Here is a 27937-nt window from a genome sequence, read left to right as displayed (position 1 = left end):
TCAAAATCTAAGCTTCAGATCTATATAGCTCATGCAAATTAATTATTGAATTGTATTACATCTATTGATAAAACTTATAAGTTAACTTGTATTCAACTATCAAAATTAATGTAAGAATATTAAAAATTTTAGATATTTTAAGCTAAGTGCCTAGATATTGTATATCATATCATGTATATCATATTTGCAAAATTTGTTGGTTTTACTGAATTATGCCAAAATTCTAACTTTAAACGCTTATAAAATATTATGAATATTTTTACCTTTTTATATTTGAGTAATCACAACAAATATCTTATATTATAGGATTTAAAGAAAATAACAATATATAATAATTTAATATGTTTACCAAGTAGGAAATATGGATACTTAGTACGTCACACAAAAAAAAACAAATTACAAGTTCATACTTCATGAGGCTTGTTAATATTTTGTTGTTTTATGTTATATACTTTTAAATAAGATTAAATAAGACTAAAAATTATCGAATGTGAATACGTAGGAAAACACTTACCTATCAGTTATTGGTAATAATAAATATTATTATAATTTATATAGTATCCACTGGCCGTAGTGATTGTATTTAAGTATAAGGTATTCAGTAATAGGTATTAACAAATAAAATAGTTATTGTGCGCAATCGTGTTGTGTTTGCTCAAATATAAAAAAGTAAAAAGTTCGCAATCGTGTGGCACCGATATGATTTTTATGATTTTTTTGCTGTTGATATTTAAAATGCCATTAGTATGAATTTCTATGACCATTTTTCAAACTTTTATGCTACAGTCCATTTAATTTATGACACAAACATCATCGTCGCGTGTCGTACCTTTATATCATAGGATAATGAAAATAATATCGAACCTATTATCTGAATCCTAATATTCGGTACTATGTGTTAATAATTTGCAGTTTTTTTATTTTGAATTATAATTTATTAATGCTCGCAAGTATATTATCCACAATATTATTATGCTGTATGATTAACTCACTGTTTTCAATTATATGGACCAGATAATATAATTTATTTTTTCAGTCGACGATTATGCTGAATAATAAAAATAATAATATTGGTAATACTATCATAGGTAATTGTACAATTTTTTATCTTTACATAGTACAGACGGAATAAAATAGTTAGCAGTTAATGCAAACCAAAAATACATATTGTTATAGTAAGTACGTTCCTAGTTCCTATGTTTAAAAATATACAATAATTTATTAATTATTAATAGGACTTTTCCGAGAATAATCAATACAATATAATAATAATTATATTGTACCAAAATGTTACACAAACAGACAAACATATTATTTTTAATTTTTAGATTAATAATTATACATACTGATTTATCAAGCACTTAATGACCTTATGATTTCGAAAAATTTAAAATTCTAAAGTTTACTTGAATATATAATTTTTATTTTACATGTTTACCGATAAACGTTCAATAATATGGAAAATTAAAAAATATAGGTAAATACACATAATAGATAAATTGCTTAGAATATAGGTTGATTGATTATTTCTTTGGATGGATAATATCGTCAATCCTCTGTTTAAAAGTCTTTTTTTCTTGCCACATAAACTGAATAACGTTATTCATTAATTCTGATCGTTTTTTCAAATTATTTCTTAACTCTGGATTATAGTCGACATATGTTATGGCGCATCCAATTCCAACCATTGCTACTATTAATGTGTTCAATACAGTACGATTTCGACGATTCGTGGTTCTAATACAAATTCCAAAAAACATAAAAAAAGTTAAATTGTTTGATATCGTCAATATTGTTTTATTACTTGCAGTGTGTTTTGAAATCGTTACGGAGGAAAAGACAATGTAGAGTTCTAGGACGTAAAACAAGTTTTTGTAAGAACATCTCACTAAATCTGAATTGGGATTAAAATAAATAAAATAATAATAAAATATCTTCTTATTTATAGTTCATGTATTTCATTAGCAAATAATAAAACCACAAGCGCAAAAATACCACTTATTTTAAGTCATCTATAATAATATGTACTTTTAAAAAAATTATGCGTTCTCCAAACCCCACTTACAATTATATAGTTATCGACTCACAAATACAAGATATTATTATATAACAAAATATACATCATTTGCATTAATTATAATTTATCTTTATCATTAGTGAATAGCAATATATTGGCATTTCAATATGTCATGTGTATTAAACAAACTAATCTAATGAAGTGATTGACAAACACACATTACATAATATAAAAGGTAGATTAAAATAAAAATCTATAGTAAAATAATATTACATTATAATCGGGTCATATTAATTTCTTACCAATAATTTTTATCATCTGTGTTTATACTAATAACTATCACTTACCAGAAATACTGACCTACTACAAAAAGTGTCATTTGCATCACTGTAAAGGATGTATTAAAATTCAATTATATACAATTTAAAAACGATTCTGAACCAGACGGTCTATAAGGTTATACTACTAAATATTTTTTATGATATTGTTATTATTAAAATAATTTATTTTACTTTTATTAATTACTAATAAAGTAAGTTGAAGACATTTTGCAAAAATATTGTATTTCAAAATGTTATTGCATACAGTGTACCTATATATAATAATAATAGAATGATAAAACTTTCAAGTACTCATGTACACAATTTTAACTACAACAAAAGAACTATTATTCAATGAGATATTCTGATAATTATTTTCGTGAAAATACTTATAAAAACCACATATTACATTTTAAATTTAGTTGACCAAGCAAAAAATAAAAATAATTGAAAATTTTACATATTAGGCATGTCTTTAAATAGATCAACAATAGTAAAAATATATTGAAAATATGATCTTATATGGAAAATGTTCATGATATAAAAATTTGTTGAAAAGTTTAGAGTATCTTCGGTAATTCATTTTTGAGTTACCTACTTACCTACAAAATCGATTTTGTCAAAAACTGGTATTGCATAAAAACTACCGGGTTTTCCTAATTTCTTTTTGATTTATCCTCCATTTATGAAAAATTACTTGGATTTTTTACTTTTAACACCCCAAAATACAACTAGATTTATAAAAGATTCTGAAGTAGAGAATCTAAACTGCTCAAAAAGTTGATGAAAGACAAAAATCCCACACACTCACACACGTTATTGCATTAAAATCAATACCCAGGTACCCTAATCGGTCAACTCAAAATCAAAAACATTAAAATATTGTTGGAACCCTATAAGTGTTAATTCCTACATTTATATGTCTTACCTTCGTTATAATAATATATGCTTATACTTCGTGTTTACAAACAATTTAAAAATAAATAACTTTCTTCAATTCGTTTTATTATTTTTCTTAGATCTAGGTAGGTAACGTTATTACTGTTAAACACTATTTTTATATCCTTAGAAACCAAGCAAAAGTTACATGATTATTGGTGAAATATAACAAAACATTTAAGTAACTACTAATGACATATTTAAATAAAAGTATAAATTATATTTAAAAAAAATTAATATTAATAATAATAACAATAATAATATCCTTATTTCGGATATAATAATGTTTATTTTGTATGTAGGTAGGCACCAGCTTAACCTACTATAGGTCCTGTAGGTATTTATTATTATAAAACTACCTAATAATATCCTTTTAGATTCTGAGCGGAGCGATGAATGTATTGATTTTACCATGACGTGTGTGTGTTTTTTTTTTGTGTCTGTCATCACGTTTTGGGGCAGTAAAAGTTGCTTCGATTTTTGACTTCAGTACCTCGTTCGATCAGAAAGTGAATCTAGTTGGTACTTTGCGTCAAAAGTAAAAATTCTCAATATTTTTCTAAACAATCGGGATAAACAAATTAAAAATTAAGGGAAAATGGGAAATTTTACGCACAATCAGTTTTCGACAAAATCGATTTTCGTTTTTGATGTAGCTATAAAACAAAAAATGACCATAGATACATGACATTTTCACCGAATGTTTATATAAGTATATTCTATTCACCATGCAATTTTCAAAAAATTTCGACTTAAGTTGAACAATTCATAGGTATTTGCAATTTTCAATCATTATTAATTTTTTTTACATAAATATCGATAAACATTTATTTGTTGGGTAGAAAAGCTTGAAATTTTAATACAATACTCTTAACTAAATTATTTTAAGCTAGAAATTCATAAAAAAATTTTTTTTTAAACTAAGATTTCAAAATTTTTAACTATCTATTATATATCTTAGGCAGATGAACGGTCTCCGCTCAGAATCGTTTTTCGTATACAATGATATAATATTATCATTGGATTCAAATTTAATTCCATCCATTACAATAACCCACTTGTAACCTACTGTACATCCACTTTCCCGCTTTTTTTTTTTTGAAATTATGAGATATCACTGAGGTATAAAAGCGGTTAAGTCGTGGATGTCGGTCTACTGTACAGTAGGTTACAAGTGGGTTACTGTAATGGATGAAATTAAATCTGAATCCAATAATATTATATCATTGTATACGAAAAAAAATTCTGAGCGGAGACGATTTATCTGTCTGGGATATATTATAGATTATTAAAATTTTCAAATCTTAGATTTAATAAGAAAATATTTTATGAATTTCTAGCTTAAAACAATTTGCGAATTTTCGTGATTTTTACGTATGTTGTCAAAATTCAAAATTTGAATGCTTTTAAAAAAAAATTGTGACTATGTATTTCTTTTATTTTTCAACTGCGATTGTAATAATATGTTAGGCGCCTTGTATTAAATTGTCAAGCTTTTCTACCCAACAAATAAATTGTTATCAATATTAATTTTAAAAACTAATTATTATCGGAAATTGCATATGCCTATAAATAGTTCAACTTAAGTCTTTGTATGGTGGAGAGAATATACTTATAATATAAACATTCGGTGAAAATTACCTGTATCTATGGTCATTTGTTTTAAAGTTACATCAAAAACCAAAATAAATTTTGTCAAAAACTGATCGTGCGTAAAAATTCCCGTTTTTTCTTTAATTTTTAGTTTGTTTATCCAGATTGTTTAGAAAAATATTGAGAATTTTTTACTTTTGATCCCACCAAAATACCAACTAGATTCACTTTCTGATCGAACGAGGTACTGAAGTCAAAAATCGAAGCACTTTTACTGCCCAAAACGTGATGACAGAAAAAAAAACACACATCTTATCTAGTAAAATCAATACATTCCTCGTTCCGCTCAGGATCTAAAATGTAGTTTTTAATTTTTGATAAATATGTATACAATTGAAAACTAAATGTAATCAACTCAAATAATATTGAACTGCAAATTTCCAACTACATAAAAAAGTAAAGCAGGTGATGAAATAAAATAGTTAAAAATCCAATTATGATTGTTATGTATTATTACCACCAAACTTAGCCAGCTATCCTGTAATTTAGATCTGAATATTTGATTTAAAAAGTTTCACGCCAGCGGGGATTTATTGCATTTTTCATATTCTTTAATTCATATCTGTAAAATATTCAAAGTAAGATATAATTGTATTTTGAGACACAACGAACACAATAATTTAAGTTTTAATAACTGTAAAATTGTTAGTACCTAATGTTAACTGTATAGGTATTACAATTTACAATAATACTTTATTATTATATTTTCTAAAGATAAGAGTTCATATTAGGTATTAATTATTTATTATGTATTTTGTTTTTCTTTATACATTATTTTCTTTATATTATACAAAATATAAATTAATTTACCTATAATCCAATATCTATTAATTTTCGCCCAAATGGTATTTATGAAATTATTATGCGTTTTAACATAATCATTGTCGTGTATATATTGTGAGTACGTTGGGAGTTAGGAATTGTTTGCGAATCGAATTTTATCTGAATTTTATCACTTAAAAATCCAAAAATATTATTATCAGTGTAATTTTCTATCATGGTTTTTATGACCGATAGAAAAATACTATTCTACAGTACCTATTTGTGACTATGCAATTGTACCATAGTGTAATATTTGTGCACATTTTTAATAAACCAAACGCGTATTTTACTAATTTGTATTGCATATTATAATTCTTAGCTCTAAATTATAAAGCAATTATTAAAAAATGTATTGATTTTTGATTTACTACAAGTTGTACGCCCAAGGCTTAAAAGTCTTATTAAAGCGTACTATGTAATGTTTTATTGTTTTAATGTCTTCGATAATTATTTCCTAGGATTTGCACCAAGTAAAAGAGCACGGCTAACACATTGTCCATCTACCCCGAATACGTGTTTATAAATCTGCCTTTGATCATAATGGTTGTATATTTATATACGAATATATTTGATTACCTATAAATTGAACTGCCTAAGTTTCATTTAAATTTTAATTGTTTTCAAAACTATTAAGTTGACGCGCCATACCTATTTACTTTTTACTATTGTTATTCATTATAGACATTAATAGTAGTAGGTATACATATTATATGTTAAGAAATACCCAGAAACAATCGTTTTTATAATACTTCAAGCTAAAATAGTGAGTAATCATAGTATCTGTAATCGAACTAGAGCCTGCGGGGAATAAGAACACGACGAATACGGAATGATTAACAACAACAAACTAATTTTACAGTTGTATTTTAGGTGAAATAAAATACCATAGTAATTTCAGACACTTGTTGCGTCGTGTAACACTAAATCATTTAAATTATTAATATGCAGTGCTACGTAAAAATATGATTTGCAATCGAATTAATAATTAAAATATTTTAATATTATGAGAAGCGCTGGGATTCGATGCACTTTGCATTGTTTTCCAAATCTTACTGTGCGATGCTCGTCTGGTCACAAATTTGTTTCATGCACTTATGAATGAGAATAACAAAGTTTATTTTACATTTTTTGAGATTTTTTAATTTTCAGGTACATTTTCTCAATATTTTAGGGCATTTTAGAGTTTTTGGAGCATTTTTTGAGTTTTTGGAAACCAAGTATGAATTTGAAATTTTATTTTTACATTTTTACACCAACATGGTTTTTATGTATATATAACAGATTATAAGTAGGGAGGTACTCGTTATTCGTATTATATTATAGGACAAGGTTTGAGTAACCACTACCTACATTTCCTGTTAAATAATCTTAAATCGGTAAAATCGACGTCCGATGATATCGTTCGACGTTCAGTACGAGTTTTGTCGTCATTAACACCGTTTTATTAATCTAATTAATTTTTAATTGAAAGTCATGGAATGTTTGAAAAAGGCTATAAGATAATACTTGAAAATTGAATACAAAATTCTAAAAGTCCCTACCTCTTATACTGGAATTCGATAAAAAAAAAAAATGTAACGTAAAACCATAAGCTTGATGTTATAATTTATTATGGGTGGAAATAGTCCGAATTAAGGTGGTAACTATATTGTCTGCTATCCCAGAAATGATCAGAATTGTTGGTAAATTATTGGGTGACACAACTGACCTATAAATTCAAATAAAACCTCACGAGTGCATTACTTATTATCTCAGGCGGTATTACTTTGTATACTTTAGGGCTTAGGATACTACAAAATCAAAAAATTTTATTATTAATATTAATGTTATACTAGCTGATATTTGTTGATGAATGAATTACAATATTGTATTAATAACAGAACAACGACTTATCTTTCTCTCGAGACTAACTTCGTCACGACAATTTTTCAAACAACACATTACATTATAATATATCTAGACACGCGATAGCGTATATCAAGCCAAGCTGTAACTAACAGAACTGACGAGCAGCACTGTGTAGTGTAATATTACACGAACTATTTGGATTCGCTTTTGAATTAATTGATCTATTCTATTTAATTTTTCAATTAATTAATTATATTAGAAACGCTTAAATTACTTAAAGTGCATGTAATTTAAGGTAATGTAATGTAATAATCTAAAGAATCAGCAATCAAAATTGAATGTTGACTTATACATCTCCACTAACCTTTCCCGTATCGTCGCGCCAAAAATACGTCCAGCCGAGTATGTGCCGATATTGGCGAACCGCGCGCCGCAAATTAATTTTTTTCAATGTATATGTTACATACAATGTCCGGAATTGTACATTTCGCAATTTGTACAGTGATTTTTGTACACATCGCGAATTGTACAATGTTGCTGTACAAAGTAACTAGATTGTACAAGTAACAAGTTTCATTATACAATTCACAATATGTACAATAATCACTGTACAAATTGCGAAATGCACCTTCTTTGTACAATATTGCTGCTAGTTTTAAAGTCTTAATTATTATTAACAAATAAATAGAAATATTGGATATTTTAATATAAAGTTATATAAATTACAATATAATAAGTGGTATGTTTTAAAAGTATTTTCCTAACAAATATTACATATTAGTTGGTATATCATATAAAAAAATGTTTTTAATTAATATTATTTTCAACTTCACTCATTTTGCCCGATTGTATATCACACTAATATAAGTTGAAATATTGCAGCAGTTCCGATTACAATGCACTAGTTCATATTAAAATCTGTTTAAATTATATTTCTGAACGAATCAACGACAGTAACTTATCGTAAAGTCGTTTAGATAAACTTCATCATTTTTATTGCATTATACCTTTACTAATATGTTAGATTCCACATAACGTGGGAAAAACAACTCATATGACTATACGAGATGAAATTATACATCTTATTATAGATTCGCGTATTTTATTTCATATCACAATGTGTACTGTGTACACTGTACAGTAATATGTAATTTTATACGATTTGTAATTTTAGATTCTGAGCGGAGCGATGAATGTATTGATTTTACCATGATGTGTGTTTTTTTTTTTTTTTTGTGTCTGTCATCACGTTTTGGGCAGTAAAAATACTTCGATTTTTGACTTCAGTACCTCGTTCGATCAGAAAGTGAATCTAGTTGGTACTTTGGGGGGTCAAAAGTAAAAAATTCTTAAAACTTTTCTAAATAATTGAGAAAAACAAACTAAAAATTAAGGGAAAAACGGGAAATTTTACGCACACTCATTTTTCGACAAAATCGATTTTGGTTTTTGATGTAACTTTAAAACAAATGACCATAGATACATGAAATTTTCACCTAATGTTTATATAAGTATATTCTATCCACCATGCAATTTTCAAAAAATTTCGACTTAAGTTGAACTATTCATAGGCATTTCAAATTTTCGATCATTATTAGTTTTTTTTTAATTAATATCGATAAAAATTTATTTGTTAGGCAGAAAAGCTTGAAAATTTAATACGAGGCTCTTAACATATTGTTACAATAGCAGTTGAAAAATAAAATAAATTCATAGTCACAATTTTTTTTTATAAGCATTCAAAGTTTGAATTTTGACAAAATACGTAAAAATCACGAAAATTCACAAATTATTTTAAGCTAGAAATTCATAAAAAATTTTCTTTTTAAATCTAAGATTTAAAAATTTAATACAAGATTCCTTAAAAGTTTTTCAATCTTTATCACAAATAAAAATTCCACCTGAAATTCAAATTAAATTTTTATGAGCATTTGAAATTTAAATTTTTACAACATTGGATTTTCACTTTTAGCGATTTCCTTATTTTGGTGTAACTCTAAAACAAATTACCGCAGATAGTTGAAATTTTGACTGAATGTTTAAATAGGCGTGTTATATATTTGATAAAATGTTCAAAATATTTAGATTTGTTTTGAGCTGTTTACTGACATTTTAATTTTTCAACTTTATTAGTTTTTTTTTCTATAAATATCGATAAAAATGTATTTGTTCGGTAGAAAAGCTTGAAAATTTAATACAAGGCTTCTAACACATTGTAACAATAGAAGTTAAAAAATATTAAAAATTCGTAGGCACAATTTTTTTTTATAAGCATTTAAAGTTCAAATTTTGACTAAATACGTAAAAATTACGGCAATGTTCAAATTATCTTAGATAGAAATTCATAAAAGTTTTTCTTTTTAATTCTAAGATTTGAAAATTTAATACAAGGCTCCTAACATATTTTTACAATAGCAGTTGCAAAATAAAAGGAATACATAGTCACAATTTTTTTTTAAGCATTCAAAGTTTGAGTTTTGACAACATATTATGTAAAAATCACGAAAATCCAGAAATTTTATTAAGCTAGAAATTCATAAAAAATTTTCTTTTTATATCTAAGATTTGAAAATTTAATACAAGGCTCATAATATATTTTTACAATAAAAATTGAAAAATAAAAGAAATGCGTAGTCACAATTTTTTTTTACAAGCATTCAAAATTTGAATTTTGACAACATATGTAAAAATCACGAAAATTCGCAAATTATTTCAAACTAGAAATTCATAAAAATTTTTCTTTTTAAAACTAAGATTTGAAAATTTTTAATAATCTATAATATATCCTAGACAGATAAACCGTCTTCGCTCAGAATCGTTTTTCGTATACAATGATATAATATCATTGGATTCAAATTTAATTCCATCCATTACAGTAACCCACTTGTAATCTACTGTACAGCAGAGCGACATACACGACTTACCCGCTTTTTATAATATGTTTTTAAATTTTGTGATTTGTTCGATGATTGTAGTATACTAATGCGTAAAGACCAAGTGCATCTAATATGATAATATTATACTAATATGTAATGTTTGTTAAGAAAATACTTTTAAAACATACCAGTCATTAATTATTATATTGTAATTTGTACAATGAAGGTACATTTCGCAATTTTTACAGTGATTATTGTACATATCGCGAATTGTTCAACGAAACTTGTACCTACTATCTAGTTACTTTGTAGTTTGTACAGCAACATTGTACAATTCGCGATGTGTACAAAAATCACTGTACAAATTGCGAAATGTACAATTATTCTGGACATTGTATGTAACATAATATACAATTGATATTAATTTTTTTTTTAAATTACAATTATCTAATTTATCTTACGATTATGAATTATCCACCCATCCGGCCACCAGGATAAATAATCGTCTATAAAATGATGATAAAAAATATATATTTAAAAAGTGATACAACCTTGCAGGGTTTTGCTCATAAAAAATATAATATTTATAATCAATAGAAATATTTTGATTTCCACTATGATCCATACGCGCCATCGTATACAACGAAATACATATGAGATTTAGGAAACCTATTTGAGATAATATAATGGATATTATGATAGTACCTATTAAAAAAAAAAAATCCAATAGAGCATAATTCATTGAAACAACAGCAATTAAACGAACTGCACAAAACGTCAAACCACATCTGTAAACACGGAATGAGTTGACTAAATCCATTTAATTTGAACCAATGTCATAATATTTTTGTAAATAATTAAGGTTTATAAGATACCAAGTTGAAAATACACTTCCTACAATGACGAGTTTAAAACGAAAATTTACAATACATATTATTTTCTTCATTTTTATAATATATTTTTATTAATATTTAATATTTTTTCTAAAAATAAAATCGCTTATAACGTTATCTATCCATGTTTTTAACAGTATATTTTTAACGTAGTCGTATAATATATCTAATATCTATAATATGACGGGTCCTAATATCAACCGGGTTTTTACTTTCAAGGATACAAAATAATACGTAATATGAATTGATACTACGGTATTCTGGTAAGCTCGGTAGTTTTCAAGGTTGATAATTTTGAATAGCTGATGATTTACGTATAATAATAAAAAACTGGTTTTAAAAATTTTTTTACCGATTTGCATTTCTCTCTAATAGATTGTACAGTTAATTTTTTGTTAAATACGGTCGGTTTGATACATATTATATTATTCAATACTTTTAAATGTTTGTTGCAATATAAGTGCTGGTTTTTATTATGTAACTATACTTGCTTTTAGGAAGACAAAAATATTTGAAAGGGAAGAATAACAATTCGAAATTTAATATTCATACTTTGGTTCCTTGACAATAATTATAAAATACATAAAATTATATTTGAAAAATTTATATATTAATAGAAAAATTTGGTTGAAAATTTAAATACTGGCTAAAATACAAATTTTGTTTTAGGTGCTACAGTAGATGTGAAAGATGTGACCCTTGAGTGAATATAAGTTTTCACGCAAAATTACACATGTGTAAATTCCTATACGAAAAAAAATTATTAAAGTACGTAAGTTCCCACACAGAAAAAAATATACTAATAAGACATAAGCGCTAAAATGAGATAAGAACAAAAGTCATATAATACGAACGGTGAAGCCCAAAAGCGCAAAAGATCAATTTTTTTCGATAAACCAAAAGCGTAAAACGAATTTGCGCTTTTGTGCCTTAGTAGTGGTATAAAAGCGCAAAAAATAAATTGTATTACCTGATACAATATTGTACCCGTTACACTAAAGGTTTAATTTTAAAATAATTATAGTAATATTATTTCAGTTTAATTTATTTAGTATTATCGAATTTCATCGTAACAAATTACGATAAAAAATATTTCAAAATTGAATTACTTAAAAACAGTGGGCTTCAAATTTCAAATTTAATATTAAGGTACTTATTTTTTTATTGATCTTAAACAAGACATCTATTAGTCGTTACTATTAAATTAAATACAATTTTAGATTCTGAACGAAGTGATGGATGTATTGATTTTACAATGATGTGTGTGTTTTTTTTTTTTATGTTTGCTTTTGTGTCTGTGTACAGCATAACTAGTCGAAATAATGCTTCAATATCAAACTTTGGGGGTGGTTCCCGATGTAAAAGTGAATATCTTTGGTGCATTATAGAGGTCAAAAGTAAACATTTTCCAACAGTTTTCAAAAAAATCGAGAAAAACAAAAATGACAGAAAAACGGGAATTTTTACACAAAATCAGTTTTCGACTAAATCATTTTTTTATATGGTTGTAATTCAAAAACCAATCACTGTAAATACTTGAAATTTTCACCAAATGTTTATGTTAGAGTTATCTATATACAGTTTAATTTTCAAAAAATTTTGACTTTTTTTGAGGTATTTATATACCACTGAAATTTAAAATTTTTTTGAGAATTTTTTTTGAAGTGTCAGTAAAAAAATGTTGGACAACCAAAAAAACTTGAAAATTTAATACACGGTTCCTTATGAGTTGTTCTTATTGTAGCTAAAAAAAAATTAAAAATCGTAAATCACAATTTTTTTTAATAAGCGTTAATAGTTCAAAATTTTACGAAATCTGTCGAAAACGCGAAAATTTGCAAGTAATTTTGAAGTTGAAAAATCATAAAATTTTTTGCGTTTATAACTAAGAATTAAAAATACAACACTAAGTTTTCCATAAGTTTTCCTTCAAATAGCTATAGAGAAAACTCGAATCATCATTATAGGAAAAATTTTTAGTGCGTTTGAATTTTAAATTTTTACGAAAAAGCGTAACGATAACGATTTATCCTGAAACGATTTTAAATATTTGTAATTATTCAAAAAGTATAAGTCCTAGATAATTTAAAATTTCACAAGTTATTTAGATTGGAATTTTCTTTCCATGATTTAATTTTCAAAATATTTTGACTTTTTTTGAGATATTTATAGACTACTGAAATTTTCAATTTGTCTGAAAACATTTGTTTGAAGTGTCGATAAAATTTTTTTGGCACTATCAAAATACTTGAAAATTTAATAAAAAGTTCTTCATAAGTTATTCTTATAGTGAATAAAAAATTATAAAAATACGTAGGCACAATTTTTTTTTATTAGCATTTGAAGTTCGAATATTGACAAAAATTCGTCAAAACCATGAATATTTTTTTTTTGTGTTTGTCATTACGTTTTGGGGCAGTAAAAATGCTTCGACTTTTAACCTCAGTACCTTGTTAAATCAGAAAGTGAATCTAGTTGATACTTTGGGGGATCAAAAGTAAAAAATTCTTAATATTTTTCTAATTAATCGGGATAAACAAACTAAAAATTAACGGAAAAACAGGAAATTTTACGTACAATCAGTTTTCGACAAAATCGATTTTGATTTTTTATGTAACTTTAAAACGAATGACCATTGATACATGAAACTTTCACCGAATGTTTATATAAGTATCTATGTTCTATCCACCGTGAAATTTTAAAAAAAATTGATTTAAGTTGAACTATTCATAGGTATGTGCAATTTTCAATCATTATTAGTTTTTTTTAAAATTAAAATCAATAAAAATTTAGTTTTTAGGTAGAAAATCTTGAAAATTTAATACAAGGCTCTTAACATATTATTACAATAGCAGTTGGAAAATAAAAAAAATTCATAGTAAATATTTTTTTTTACAAGCATTCAAAGCTTTAATTTTGACAACATACGTAAAAATCACAAAAATTCACAAATTATTTTAAGCTAGAAATTAATAAAAAAATTTATTTTTTAAACTAAGATTTAAAAATTTATTATAAGATTCCTTACAAGTTTTTCAATCTTTATCACAAAAAAAATGTCCACCGGAAATGCAAATTAAATTTTTATAAGCATTTGAATTTCGAATATTGACAAAAATTCGCTAAAACCATGAATATTTGCGAATTATGTTGTTCAAAATTCATAATATTGTTTGTACTTTTATCTAAGGTTATAAAATTCAACACTAAGTTTTCCATAAGTTTTGCTTCAAATAGCTATAGAGAAAATTTGAAGCGTCATTATAGGAAAAATGTTTTGAGCGTTCGAGTTTTAAATTTTTATGAAATCGCGTAATGATAACGATTTATCCTCAAACCAGATATATGTATATTGTATATCTATGATAATATAAGGTATTATGAATTATGATAACTATATGATAACTACACTAATTGATTAACCATGCCTTATGCAAAATGCGTCTTAATTGAAAAATAAAATATTTGTTTCAAAATAGAATATATGTATGACAATATTTAAATATAATATATCCTAGACTGACAAATCATCTCCGTTCAGAATCGTTTTTCGTATACAATGATACCTATAATTGCATTCAAATTTAATCCCATCCATTACAGTAACCTACTGTACAGCAGAGCGACATCCACGACTTACCCGCTTTTTATAATTATTTATATATTTTTATATTTAAATACACATTTTATAATCACGAATATCATAGTATATTAATAACTGTATGATTTTAATGATATGTTTTTGACTATATGATTTTAATAAAATACACTTTTTTTTATAAAATTAATTTGCGCTCATGGGTTATTAAAAAGGTAATTTTCTTTGCGCTTATGGGATATTTATTTTTGCGCTTTTGGGTTGTTTGAGTCATATTTTGTGCTTATGGGCTACAGCCCATACAAAAGCGCTAAAATCTTAGATACCTAACTTAATGCAATCAACCGATTTATTATATTTATATTTATTTAATATTTAAATTTTAAATTTTTGCACTTTTGGCGCTTGTCATATAACAGGTATAATGTATATAATATTATATTAGATATATTAGATGTCTTACAAATTTGGTAAACGAACACTTTGTACTGTCTATTGTTTGAGTTGCATGCCGTAGACATTTTGTACGATATAAATAAATGGGGAAATATATTTTACAATAACATGCCTAGATTGAAGCGGCGAGAAAATCTCGTTGGGACACTAAAAAAAAAAACCGATCGGAAGTGATTGGAGTTATTGAAGTTATTGAAGTTATTGAAGTTATTTATTTTATAAAAAAAAATGTTAATATATTTATTTACTCGGTGCGCTTCGTAAAATCTAAATCAAATTAGAAATGTTCATTTGAAAATGAACCTTTTAGAGCCTGTTAAAAAACTAAAACTCAGTGATCCGATATCTTATCTATCCAGTGCTATTTTACAAGATAAGATAAAATCAAATTATTCAAAACTGTAAATCGCTAATCGTGATCACGTTTGGTGACATAGGAGATCAGTGGAGCATAATCTACACACTCTAAAATACACCACCAAACCAAACTACAAAACTAAATCCAAAAATGGCTAGTACGAGTAAATTTACTACAAACTTTTATAAACCGATAAGTTATAATTTATAAATTATAAATTATGCTATTTTCATATTTATAATTTTTTTTTAAATATTTTTATTTATTTCATAGTATGAATTATTTACAAAATGAACTGATTATAACCTCGATTCGAATGATAAAATATTTAAGCTGAAAAATCTTGAACTAACCAATATGAAAAGACATTAAGTTATTAATGTAGAAAATCAAAAAATCAAATTCTTCTCTCTGTAGCTCATGAAAATAGTTTCAATCTGATTTTAAGAAAATTCACGAATCACGAATTTATTACAATAACTAATATCATTATTTTTATTTATGTCTGTTAACTATCTGGGTTACAAATTATGTGATATGCATAATTTTTTTTCTATACCTGAAATAGTATAAGCTGTCCGAGGTATTAATTTTTTTCTAGGTGACCGTACAAACGTACAATGTGTCCTATAACCTACAAATTTGGGCGCAAATGATATGTAATTTTTGTACCTTTGGCGTTTATGTCATATAGCCAAAAAAAATGCATCTATAATAAATAATGATATGTTAATTTCTACGCAATTAAAACGTTACCGATCCGGAGTAGTTTCTTCTATATTATAATATAGTTATGTAAAAACCACGAATTTCTATGTTCAAAAATATTTTGTTATTGGTGTGACATTTAGCACGTCACTTACCTATTATTTACGCACATTTAAGTACATAATATTATGTTTGATTTAGCGGTGTGTTTTTTATAAAATTCATAATTATTATGAACTTAAAAAGTGTATACCTTTTCACTGTACCTACATATAAAAAATTACGTTCATTTTTATAACTTTTAGTGTATACCTTTGTTGAAAATCAATGAGAGAGTATTACTCTATGATTTAACCATTGAATTACCATCTTGTAAAATACTAAGATATAATATAATTATTTATCGAATAATAGGTAATATAGATAGGTAAGCAGTAATAATAATATAATAATAATAATAATAATAGTAGTAGCAAAAATCTAAACACGTTGACACTTTTTTTCTAGTAGGAACTTACGTAAAGGTATATTACTATGTTCGTGTAGGAACTTGCATAATATGTAACCGCTTGGCTTACCTATTATGTTTCGTATGGGAACTTCCAAGCGCCTGACCCTTTTAACCTAAAATGCTATATACAGGTGGTCTGTCTCTGATCCTGGTGTATTGTCCCCATGTTTTATTTATTATATTAGGTAGGAACCATAAGCAAATAATTTATGCGAGAATAAAAAAAAAAAAACTAGTAGAAGTACGTGTTTGCATTAATCTATTAGTGTCATAATATATGAACTATAATTATTTTAATCACTATATTTTTGTGTACTTACAAATTATAATTCAATATTTTATTTGCATTCAATAATCATGCTATTAATCACATATCTACAATAAACCTGAATGGTGTTTAGGTACTAACATATAATACTGTTGCTTAAAATTAATACATAATCATTAAATCATTATAAATTATTTAATTATTTAATTTGTAGTAAATTTGAATTGTTGGCTCGTGTGACTAATAAGTGGCTTTACTAGTTTTGGGCTTGTCTTTTAGATTTTGCGGAAAAGCTATATCTATATAATCAGTGTTGCCCAACTGCAGCATGCGTGTATAAGTTTTTCCTGCAGAGATTAGATAATATCTGCATATTTTTTTTTTAAAGTAGTTTATCAATTTATAATAATCTTATAACCTAACATAACTAAAATTAGGTTATTGTTATATCATTATTATTATTACCTATTAATAATTTTTTTAACGTTATAAATACATAAGTAGCAGACAGAAGTGCATTGTGTATGCTGCGATCTGCGAAAATGGTAGTAGGTATACAAACACACAGTAATAAAACATATAAATGTACCATTGATGACATGCATACTGCATAGATAATTGCATGTATATGATTAAATCTATCGTTGTATAGTGTGCACCGTGTATGCAGATAATAATTTAACGGCTTAATGACAGGTGTTTGGTGACATTATAATGAAATTCAACACATTATTAACCATCATTCAATAGGAATATAAATACCTACTTATTTTATTAACACTTTTAAATTAAATCATAAAAAGCAGATATTCAGCAATTCGAAGACAGTATAAATGTATAATTAAAATATTCTACCCGAGCCTCTATAGATATAGATACCTACATACTCGTGGGCCGTGGTTGTCATAAGCTGCAATGACCTCAATGGACTTACGCGAAACGAAAATGTTACCTCAATCATCAATGGGCAACGTGTAGCAAATTTGGGAAGTTAAACTAGATCTAATGTGGGCTAGCATCTTGTTTATTAGTTATTATACACAGCTGACTGTTCGTATGATCATATATAGATTTAGATTTTCCTTGATTTTACAAAAAGATTAAAAATATTGAAGCTGGATTAAAACGATAAATTTATCTAATTTGTGTTTTATGTAGGTATATAAGTATACAGAGTAATACATTAAAATTTTTACACTTATTATTTCGAAATGTTCTAACTTTTTTTGAAGATATTTTTTCTTGCACATAATTTTATGTAATTTTAAATTAACATCATAATTCTTACAATTTTTAAAGTATTTTACTTTTTTGGATAATAATATTTTTCAGCGTATTTCATACAAAATTAATTACAAATGAGTCGTTAATTAGTTATAACCTTATAACTTATAAGTATTTAATTTTTAGTTATTTTAATTTAGATGAAGTAAGTGGTGACTATAATGAGTACATAGGGGTACCACGCAAAATGATGTTCATAAAAACTCCACTCGTCTAAACTTGAAATATTTACCCAGTAACACCTAAATCACTTTCCTCATTAAAAAATTGATTTTTATTCATAGAAATATTCCGAAAAATATTCTGTTTAGGGATATAAAATTCAGTTGCGTTTTACTCACCGAACAAGCAACACGTATGTTTCGTTTTTGCAGTTCGCGAAATAGTGCTGACTATAGTTATTACAATTTTTTTGTTTATGTTTACAATACAAACCACGACCTGTCAGACGGATGGTAAGTTTTATAAACAAATATATTTTAAGTGGGTCACACTCAAACTGACCGAATTACTCAATGTATGAAAATATGGACGCCGGTTCAAATCCGCCGCATAACATAACAGTTGTCAGTTGATGCTAGTATTTGGACACAAATACAAAACGACAACGCGACCTTGAAACATATGGTAACGGAATTGCGATTAAACAATGAGAAATTACAACTTCAGATTTCTGAAATGAACGCTGGGAGCTCCAGAGAAATTTTGGGCTCGCCAAAAAAACCAATCAGTGACAAAAGAAGTAGCGAAAACTTGTGTAAAAATCCATAAACCACCTCCAATAACAGTATGTGGTGTAAATGATTTAAAAAAATTAATGGTTAATTTAAAACTCGAATAAGCTGAAGGATACGAGCAACAAATGAAAACTTTGGTTAATGGTGAAATTAAAATACTAACAGGCAAAAAACACCAGTTTTTATGAACTATAAAAGTATTAGAAGAGCAAAAACTTGAGTATCACAGATACAATTCGTGGATTACACCTTGAAACTGACCCCTGTGATATTAAAAGCCAATTATCCGACCTAAGACATTTTGTACATAATGTTACGAACATTCAAATTAAAAAAAAAGTCGAACCTAACAACTAGTTTAGTGATCGAACTATTGTAAGGCTTCCATTATTTTTCGTGGATTTGAAGCCACAAGCAAACAACAAAGATATTTATGATATTAAAAACTTGTGCTATCATATAATAAAAGCAGAACCTCCAAGGAAAAATAAAGAAGTTCCACAATGCAAAAATTGCCAAATATTTGGTCACACTCAAAACTACTGTTTCAAAATACCGAAGTGTGTAAAATGTAGTGAAGGACACTCTTCACTAAATTGCCCTAAATCTAAGAAATCAAAGGCGAAATACGCAAACTGTGGTGAGGGACATACTGCAAATTAGAAAGAATGCATCACTTATAAAAATGCAATAGAAAAAGCTTACCCTAAAAAAAACTACAGCAGTACAAAGAATACAACAAAAGCCTGCGAAATCAGTCACTCAAGAACTTTCTTTTTCACAGATGGCTAGTTCTTCAAACGAAAATCAAAAGAGTGCATTGACTCAAACTCATACACAAAAAAAAAAAAAAAATGTACCGTTGCTATCTGAAGTTATGGCAGCATTAACAAAATTAAATGAAAGATTGAACAGGCTTGAAAATAGCAAGCCGAAAACTAAAGCGTAAAAGAAAAATAAATTAGTTGAAGCTTCGAATCATAACATGGAACGCTAACGGACTTGTACAACGAAAACAAGAACTTGAACACCTTACGAATGACGAAAAAATTGACATAGCTTTAATTTCAGAAACCCACTTCACAATGTGGACCACTTTAAAATTACGTGGCTATCGAAAATATACAACAGAACATCCAAGCAATCGCGCTCATGGAGGAACTGCAGTAATAATAAAAGAAACAATTAAACATTATGAACTTGATAAACATCCTCAAGAATATTTACAGGCAACTTATAGGGTCCATATTAATGACAGCAACAGCGATCTAACTATTTCTGCTATTTATTGTCCACCAAGACATAAAGTAGATGACAAAAAATGTATTGAATTCTTCCAGACACTCGGTAGCAGATTCATTGCTAGAGGAGATTATAACGCCAAACACAACTTTTGGGGATCGAGATTGGTTACCACCAAAAGGCGGGAATAGTTCAAAGCAGCAAATATAATTAAAGCACAATTCATTTCAACTAGAAAGCCAACATATTGGATAACTGACCCAAATAAATTACCTGATCTTATTGACTTCTACGTAATGAAAGGAATTTCATCGAATTATACGGAAGTTGAAGCACTATTAGAACTTACGTCACATTCCTGTGCTACTAAGCTCTGATCTGATAATGAAACAAAAAAAAAATGTCTATAACAAACAAAAAAACGAATTGGGGCCTATTCAGAAATACCCTCAAAGAAAACATAATACTTTCAACTCGATTAAGAACAATAGCAGATATTAAAATTGCAGTAAAAAAAATAACCGACGACATTGTTAGTGCGGCGGCAATAGCAACTCCGGTAGCTATCAATAGTAATTATGAGTTAACTTACCCACTAGAAATAAGAAAACTAGTCCAACATAAACGTCGAGCGAGACAAACATGGCATAGTACATGGAACTCAACGGATAAAACGGAATGGAACCAAGTTAACAAAATTCTTCATGACAAAATCAAAGAAATAAAAAATGAAACGTTCATTGCAAACAAATTCATGCTTGAGTGGTCTCACTGCGACGGATAATACCGGTTATTCGTTATGGAAAGCCACAAGACTCATGAAGATGACCCATGTACAGATACCACCCCTCCGCAAGGAAGACAGCACCTGGGCACGCAGCGAAAAAGCCGAAATATACGATCAGCATCTTGAACATGTATTTATGCCAAACACTATTGACTCTGAGCTTGACATTTTGCAATGTCAACTACTTAATGCAGCACGTAAAAAAATCAAACATTTCTCGACGTTAAAAATTGCTAAAGAAATAGATAACAACTTAAACCTAAAAAAATCTCCAGGCTATGATGAAATTAGTCTAAAAATACTGAAATAACTTCCAAAGAAAGCTATCATGCATCTTACACACATATACAATAACGCTATTTTGCGTACAGAATACATTCCAGAACAATGGAAACGGGCACAAGTTATCATGTTGCTCAAACCAGAAAAAAATCTTATACCAGAACATCAGTTTGGATTTCGCAACAAACATTCAACAATCGATCAAGTACATCGAGTTACTAATGTGATAAGTAAAGCTCTTGAAGAAAAAAAAATTACTGCTGTGGAGTATTCCTTGACGTGGCCCAGGCTTTTGACAAAGTCTGGCACAACGGATTACTCATCAAACTGCGTGATCAACTGCTACATACCTGGTGTGCACTTTTTGAATCATACTTGACCGACTGTCAATTTCGAGTCATACACGAAGAAGCGACAACCGAATGGAAAAAGATATATCAGCTGGAGTACTTGAAGGAAGTGTTTTAGGACCTATTCTGTACTTACTCTATACGGCTGATAAACCAAACGATGATAACATAACATTAGGTATATTTGCCGATGATTCGGCAATTTTGTCAACACGCACTACAGTACTGAATCAATCACCAATCCCGCAAAAAGATTCAACAAAATATCTTGAAATGCACCTTGACTCTCTTCTAAACTGGAAATACCACGTCCGTAAAAAAAAAAAAATTAGATTAAAAAAAAAATGCGAAAACTTTATTGGTTAGTCGGACCTTACTCCGAGTTAATCATCGAAAATAAACGTCTACTGTATGTAGCAATTATAAAACCTATCTGGATGTATGGCATTCAATTGTGGGGTTGTGCTAGTAAGTCTAACATCGATGTAATACAACGCTGTCAAAACATTGCCCTTCAGACCATCACTGCAGCTTACCGGTTCGAAAGAAACAAAGCAATTCACCGTGATATGATGCTGCCAACAATAGCATAATATGAAATCCAAGGTTTGCTCGCAAACACGAGACGAGGCTAGATCACCATATCAATCCATTGGCCATTCAATTATTAGATAACTCCAAGGATATCGACGTCTTAAACGTCTGAAACCATATGACTTAGTTTAAGATTTTAGATTAAGCATAGGCGGATAGGCCTACCGAGCAACCGGGCATTTCCCGGTGGGCCCCCCTTCGTATTCCGGTAATGGGGCCCCCTTTAATATCATATATAATTTTTTTTTTTTTCATGTGTGGAGGCCCCTTTTTAAAATTTTCCGGTAGGCCAAAAATGGCCTATCCGCCCATGAGATTAAGGCAGAAGGCACTTCATTGTAAGTTACTCCATCAACGTATAATACATATATGTAATTTATATCTAATATGTAAAATATGTATAATTGTCAAACATATTTATAAATACCTTTGGGTCATTTAAATAATAAAGACCTAGGGTATTTAAAAAAAAGGGGGATATAAAATTTAAAATGTCATTCAAAGACCTTAAAAATTGTCGAGAATTCATTTTTTCAGAAGTGTTTTTTGAAATGATATCAAAGTATGTAAAAAAAAACATCAAAAAATTATTGGACTGATACCGACTTTAACGATATTGGATTTAGGTCGACTTTTAAGAATTAGTTGAAACTGACTCCAGTATTTTGAACTAACATGATGAATATGTATAGAATTAAGAAATGGAAAATCATAACATTAGTCATTGTACTAAATTGTGTTTGTAATATTCCTACTGAAACTAAATGAAAATAATAGAATAAGATGAATATTAATTTGAATCTGGATGAAGTCAGGTAATACAACTCTAATATACCTACTATATAAAATCAAAGTCCTAAATAAATGACACTCGTGCAAATCCACTGTATCAGGCCGATTTTTTTATATTTAGTAAACACAATCCAAAATATCAGTGTTAAAACTCTTTAAGTTTTACCTACAGAGTTAAGAAAAAGTTAATCGACGGGCATTTAATTTGTTTCGGGAAATGCCGCACACCAATCAGCTATTATGTAATGTATAATATTGTAAATTATGATAATTAGCATTTGCCGATTACCAATTTGTTAGCAGACACAATAGTATGATATATTATAATGTCGGTGACAATTTATGCTCTGCGCCGCGTCGGTCGTCAAACTGGGAAATATGAAATAGGTATTAGGTACATAGATAATAATTATTAATATGTGTATCCAGGTAACCTAAATAATATGATTATTGTCGGCGACGGTGCGTCGTACCGGCCGATGGCTGACCGCTACGGGATAAATTCGAATAATTAAACATAAGTGCCCACATTGTTATAATAGGTACATACTACAGTTAATGCCGTCGTAAGTAAAAACGCCGTAAGTCCCGAAAAATATATAAATGAGGTACAAATAAATAAATAATTATAAAATTCGGCCTGTGTAAATAAATATTATTCCGTATGTCTGAAATATTACTCCAAAAGTATGATATAGGCAATAATCAAATAACTAAATCGTATTATCTAATCTATAAAAAAAAACACGTTTTTCTCAAAATCATTCTAAAACGGCTTATGGTGTTTTTGCTTATAACGATAGAGTAGCCTTGGTAACGAACGTTTTGTAGATTTTAAACATTATTTGTGAACGGAAACGTTAAAGAAAACAAACTATGGATACGCAAAAAAAATTGTTTTAACAAATAATAAATTCATAGATAAATATATATAGGGATTTTAAAAAAAAATTTACTAAAAAGCAAAACTATTTGAATGGCCAATGGAGCGGAAAACATAGACACTAAAGAGAAACCAGAAAAAGTCGAAAAAAGCAAATCAAAAGAAAAGAAAAGATCAAAAGATCAAAATAAGCTTTCGGTATTAGAAACTCATGGGTACACTGTTGGCCAGAGAGTGGGTAGTGGATCATACGCTACTGTTAAGGTTTGTAGTAAAGCTAAAATGAGGTACGTGAGAAATATATATGTATTATTATTTCTTTTAACTTGTATATGATTTATGCGCTCACTTCAATTTACTACCTTCTTCTACATATATATATATATATACATACGAATGCAAGTATATTGACATGTACCATGTACCTATAAGGACTTAATTTTACAATAAATTAACTTACCCTAATTCGACTGCAGGCTTATTGTCATATATTTGATGAACGAAGAAAGACGAAATAGGTACAACATTTATTTGCTTATTAAAATAATTTTAAATAAAGTACAATTATTAGTATACTTGAAGTATTTAACAGAATATATTTATTGTTTAAAAAAGGAAGAGACAGAATATTATAATACACAAATATTTATGCAATATCACTCATATTATAAAACAAACACCACCTTAGGCATAGGTACGTAGTGATGAGAGTGTGGCTGTCCAAGGCTATAGAACTATATAGATAAATACCTACATAATAGTGTAGAATCATAGATGTTTATGTTATAGTTAGTATAAAACTATAAACATCTATTTAATATTTTATACATTATGATAAATATTTTATATAATAAGATGACGATAAATAATATCATGCTGATGATCAGATTTTCGTTAACTATAATAGTTATACAAAATGATAATCTACGAGGGGTTATAAATTGTATGATTGGAAAAATTTTATTTTTGATAATATAACAGTAATTATTTAATTCACGGTTAACGCCGTATACTTAAATACTATTAGATGTTTGAAAATAATTATAAATTTTAAAAAACTCACATAATATACCTAATAAGTTTTAAAATGATGTGTATAGATTGCTCGGTCCGAACGCCATAAGGCCAATGTGGCAATTAAAATTGTTTCAAAACTTCAAGAGGCAACCGATTATTTAGAAAAATTCCTACCCAGAGAAATCGAAGTGGTCAAAGGCCTTAGGCACGAAAATTTAATCAGATACTATCAAGCGATCGAAACAACACATCGGTAATAATCATTAAATAGATACCCTTTTATTGTGCGTCATGATGCATACCTATCTATTGTGCATCAATAGAAAAATAAACACTTCAAATTTTAGAGTTTATATCATTATGGAGTATGCGGAAAATGGGAGTTTATTGGACATCATTAAAAGAGACGGTAAAATAGACAATGATAGAGCTCGAAAATGGTTCATGGAACTTGTTAACGCTATAGAATATTGTCACTCAAAAGGAGTCGTACACAGGTACCAATGCTCAATGTGATACACTCTACTTAAAGATAAGGGGTCAACAGTGGTGGTCAAATGAAGGGGGGGGGGGAATCATCCATGATATTTTTTTCAATGTTTTTTATTTGATAACCATAAAATGTATTTTTTTTTTAAATAATTAAATACTGAATGTTAAAAACAGCCATATCCCCCATTATGACAAAATCCTTTGACCGCTACTGGGGGGTCAGCACTTAGCAATCACTCGATTATCACTTACGTTATATTAAACACTCTTTTATACTTTATATACTCGTATACAAAGTAAAGCGTTCATTAAGATTTATCGATAAAAAATATACAATTTTCAGATGGAGAAATTATATAAGAAAAATATAAATATAGAATTTAATATTATGGTGCATGTAATGATATACATAATATACTTAAATAACTTAAATAACTACCTACCATCCTCTCTATGCAACTTGCTGATCTCTTGGGAAAGGTTGGTGACCCCAGTTCTAGATGGAGCGCTGTAATTTACGTAAAACCTCAGAACAATATAGAATAAACACTCGATCAGCTGATCTGGTGCTGTATCCCTACGGTATGAAGTGTTGGAAATTGTACCGTATCTGTAATCTGATAGAATGTTGGAAACGTGTATCCCTCATAGTTACAAAATTATAAAAACGGAAACAACGCAATGGCCAATGCCTAATAAGACCCATTGGTCCTTTGCTAGACTATTTCCTCAGGTTGCATTAAACAGTCTTTTTCAGGACCACAAAATATATTTACAACTACTTTAATTATTAAGCTTCAATACTAATGTATATAACCCTCATTGCGTACATTTTTATTCTGTGTACCTAATATACATTATCATTATTTTTTTTTTTAGCGATATTGGTTCTATTATGCTGAATAAATAAAATACATTGTTACTACCTATATTTTTAAAGTGTTTGTTCTTTAAACCAAGTATTTTATTCTAAGTCTAATGTAACCTATAATAATATCGTTTCAATCGTTTCATCTGAGAACATAACAATAAGAATTATTATTTATAATAAATTTATTTTTTTAATTTTAAAAACATCAATATTAAATCTTGGTAAAATGAATAAGTTGTTCAATGTTCAATTTTTATTTGACATTAGTTTATTATTCTGTGTGATTATAATGATATGATTAAATCATAATGATTTATTTAAGTGATAAAGTATGCCACATCTCCCTAGAGACCGTGTTCAAGGCCACACAGTCACTCTATTTTGCCGACACACGCAGTGTCTATACCCTGGTAAAATTCAAAATGATTTTGGTTTTCAGAGACATAAAATGTGAAAACTTGTTGATGGACACCAATTACAATATTAAGTTATCGGATTTCGGGTTTGCTCGAAACAATATGATTAAGAAAAACGGTCAGATGAAAACGAGCAGCACGTTCTGCGGCAGTTACGCTTACGCATCACCAGAAATATTGAAAGGCATACCCTATCAACCCAATACCTCTGACGTTTGGTCTATTGGAGTAGTGCTTTACGCCATGGTATTTGGAACTCTGCCCTTTGACGATACAACTTATCAAAAGTTACTGAAAGTAGGTACCAAATTGTTTGCAGCATTATATAATGTATCGATCTGCTGTCTTAAGTGCCGTGGTGAACTCGTATTATATTACTGGTGATAAAAACCATGAGCCCGTATAGACCAATTTTTTAAATTTGGTTCTATTTGCTCGAGATCTGAGAGTAAGTTGTGTTGGATTGAATAATTATTGGTTGGGTTAATATTAAATAGTTACTCTACCTCGGGGTTCTAATTGTATTACTCTCACCACGCCACTGATTATGTGAGTAATAGACAATTGATGTACTGTCAAAAATTATTTAGCGACGAATATTTGTTTTTCCTATTTTTTTTTTTTTTCACTAGCAAGTGCAAAAGCCAGTTTCATTCCCTCGAGATGTAATTATTCCCGATACCTGTAAACAGATGATAATACAATTACTAGCACCATTGAAGGTCCGTTTGAACATATCAGATATTAAAATTCAGCCGTGGAGTCAACAGCAGACAAATAATAATCCTAATGATAAAAATGAACCTAAACAGACTTAACGGGTAACTAAAAAGAAGATATTAATAATTATGCAGTACAAGTAGTATTCAAGAGAGTTGTAAACGGACCTGTTTTTAAGGAATTTAATATAGGCAATTTACGAG

At 28.0% G+C, this 27937-nt stretch overlaps 1 protein-coding gene and 1 long non-coding RNA gene across 2 annotated transcripts; one reads left to right on the top strand and one right to left on the bottom strand.

Annotated features, from left to right (window-relative positions):
* Positions 1 to 1508: 1508 nt before the first annotated feature.
* Positions 1509 to 24796, bottom strand: LOC149061634 (uncharacterized). Its single transcript, XR_016189757.1, has 4 exons — positions 24679 to 24796; positions 5387 to 5491; positions 1805 to 1894; positions 1509 to 1737 (listed from the first exon to the last, which is right to left on the bottom strand). It is a non-coding gene; the product is annotated as an uncharacterized LOC149061634 (long non-coding RNA).
* Positions 24312 to 27832, top strand: LOC107168424 (testis-specific serine/threonine-protein kinase 3-like). The gene is made up of 5 exons (XM_015517828.2): positions 24312 to 24482; positions 25319 to 25488; positions 25583 to 25732; positions 27038 to 27311; positions 27647 to 27832. The coding sequence occupies exons 1-5, from the start codon at positions 24312 to 24314 to the stop codon at positions 27830 to 27832; spliced, it is 951 nt and encodes a 316-aa protein (XP_015373314.2).
* The last annotated feature ends 105 nt before the right edge of the window (positions 27833 to 27937 follow it).

This window comes from Diuraphis noxia, unplaced genomic scaffold, assembly GCF_037042655.1.
Source record: "Diuraphis noxia isolate RWA-SAM2 unplaced genomic scaffold, SU_Dnox_SAM2 contig0001, whole genome shotgun sequence".
NCBI classification, from domain to species: domain Eukaryota; kingdom Metazoa; phylum Arthropoda; class Insecta; order Hemiptera; family Aphididae; genus Diuraphis; species Diuraphis noxia.
Note: the sequence above shows the minus strand (reverse complement) of the source record. Positions and strands in the feature narration are given on the sequence as shown.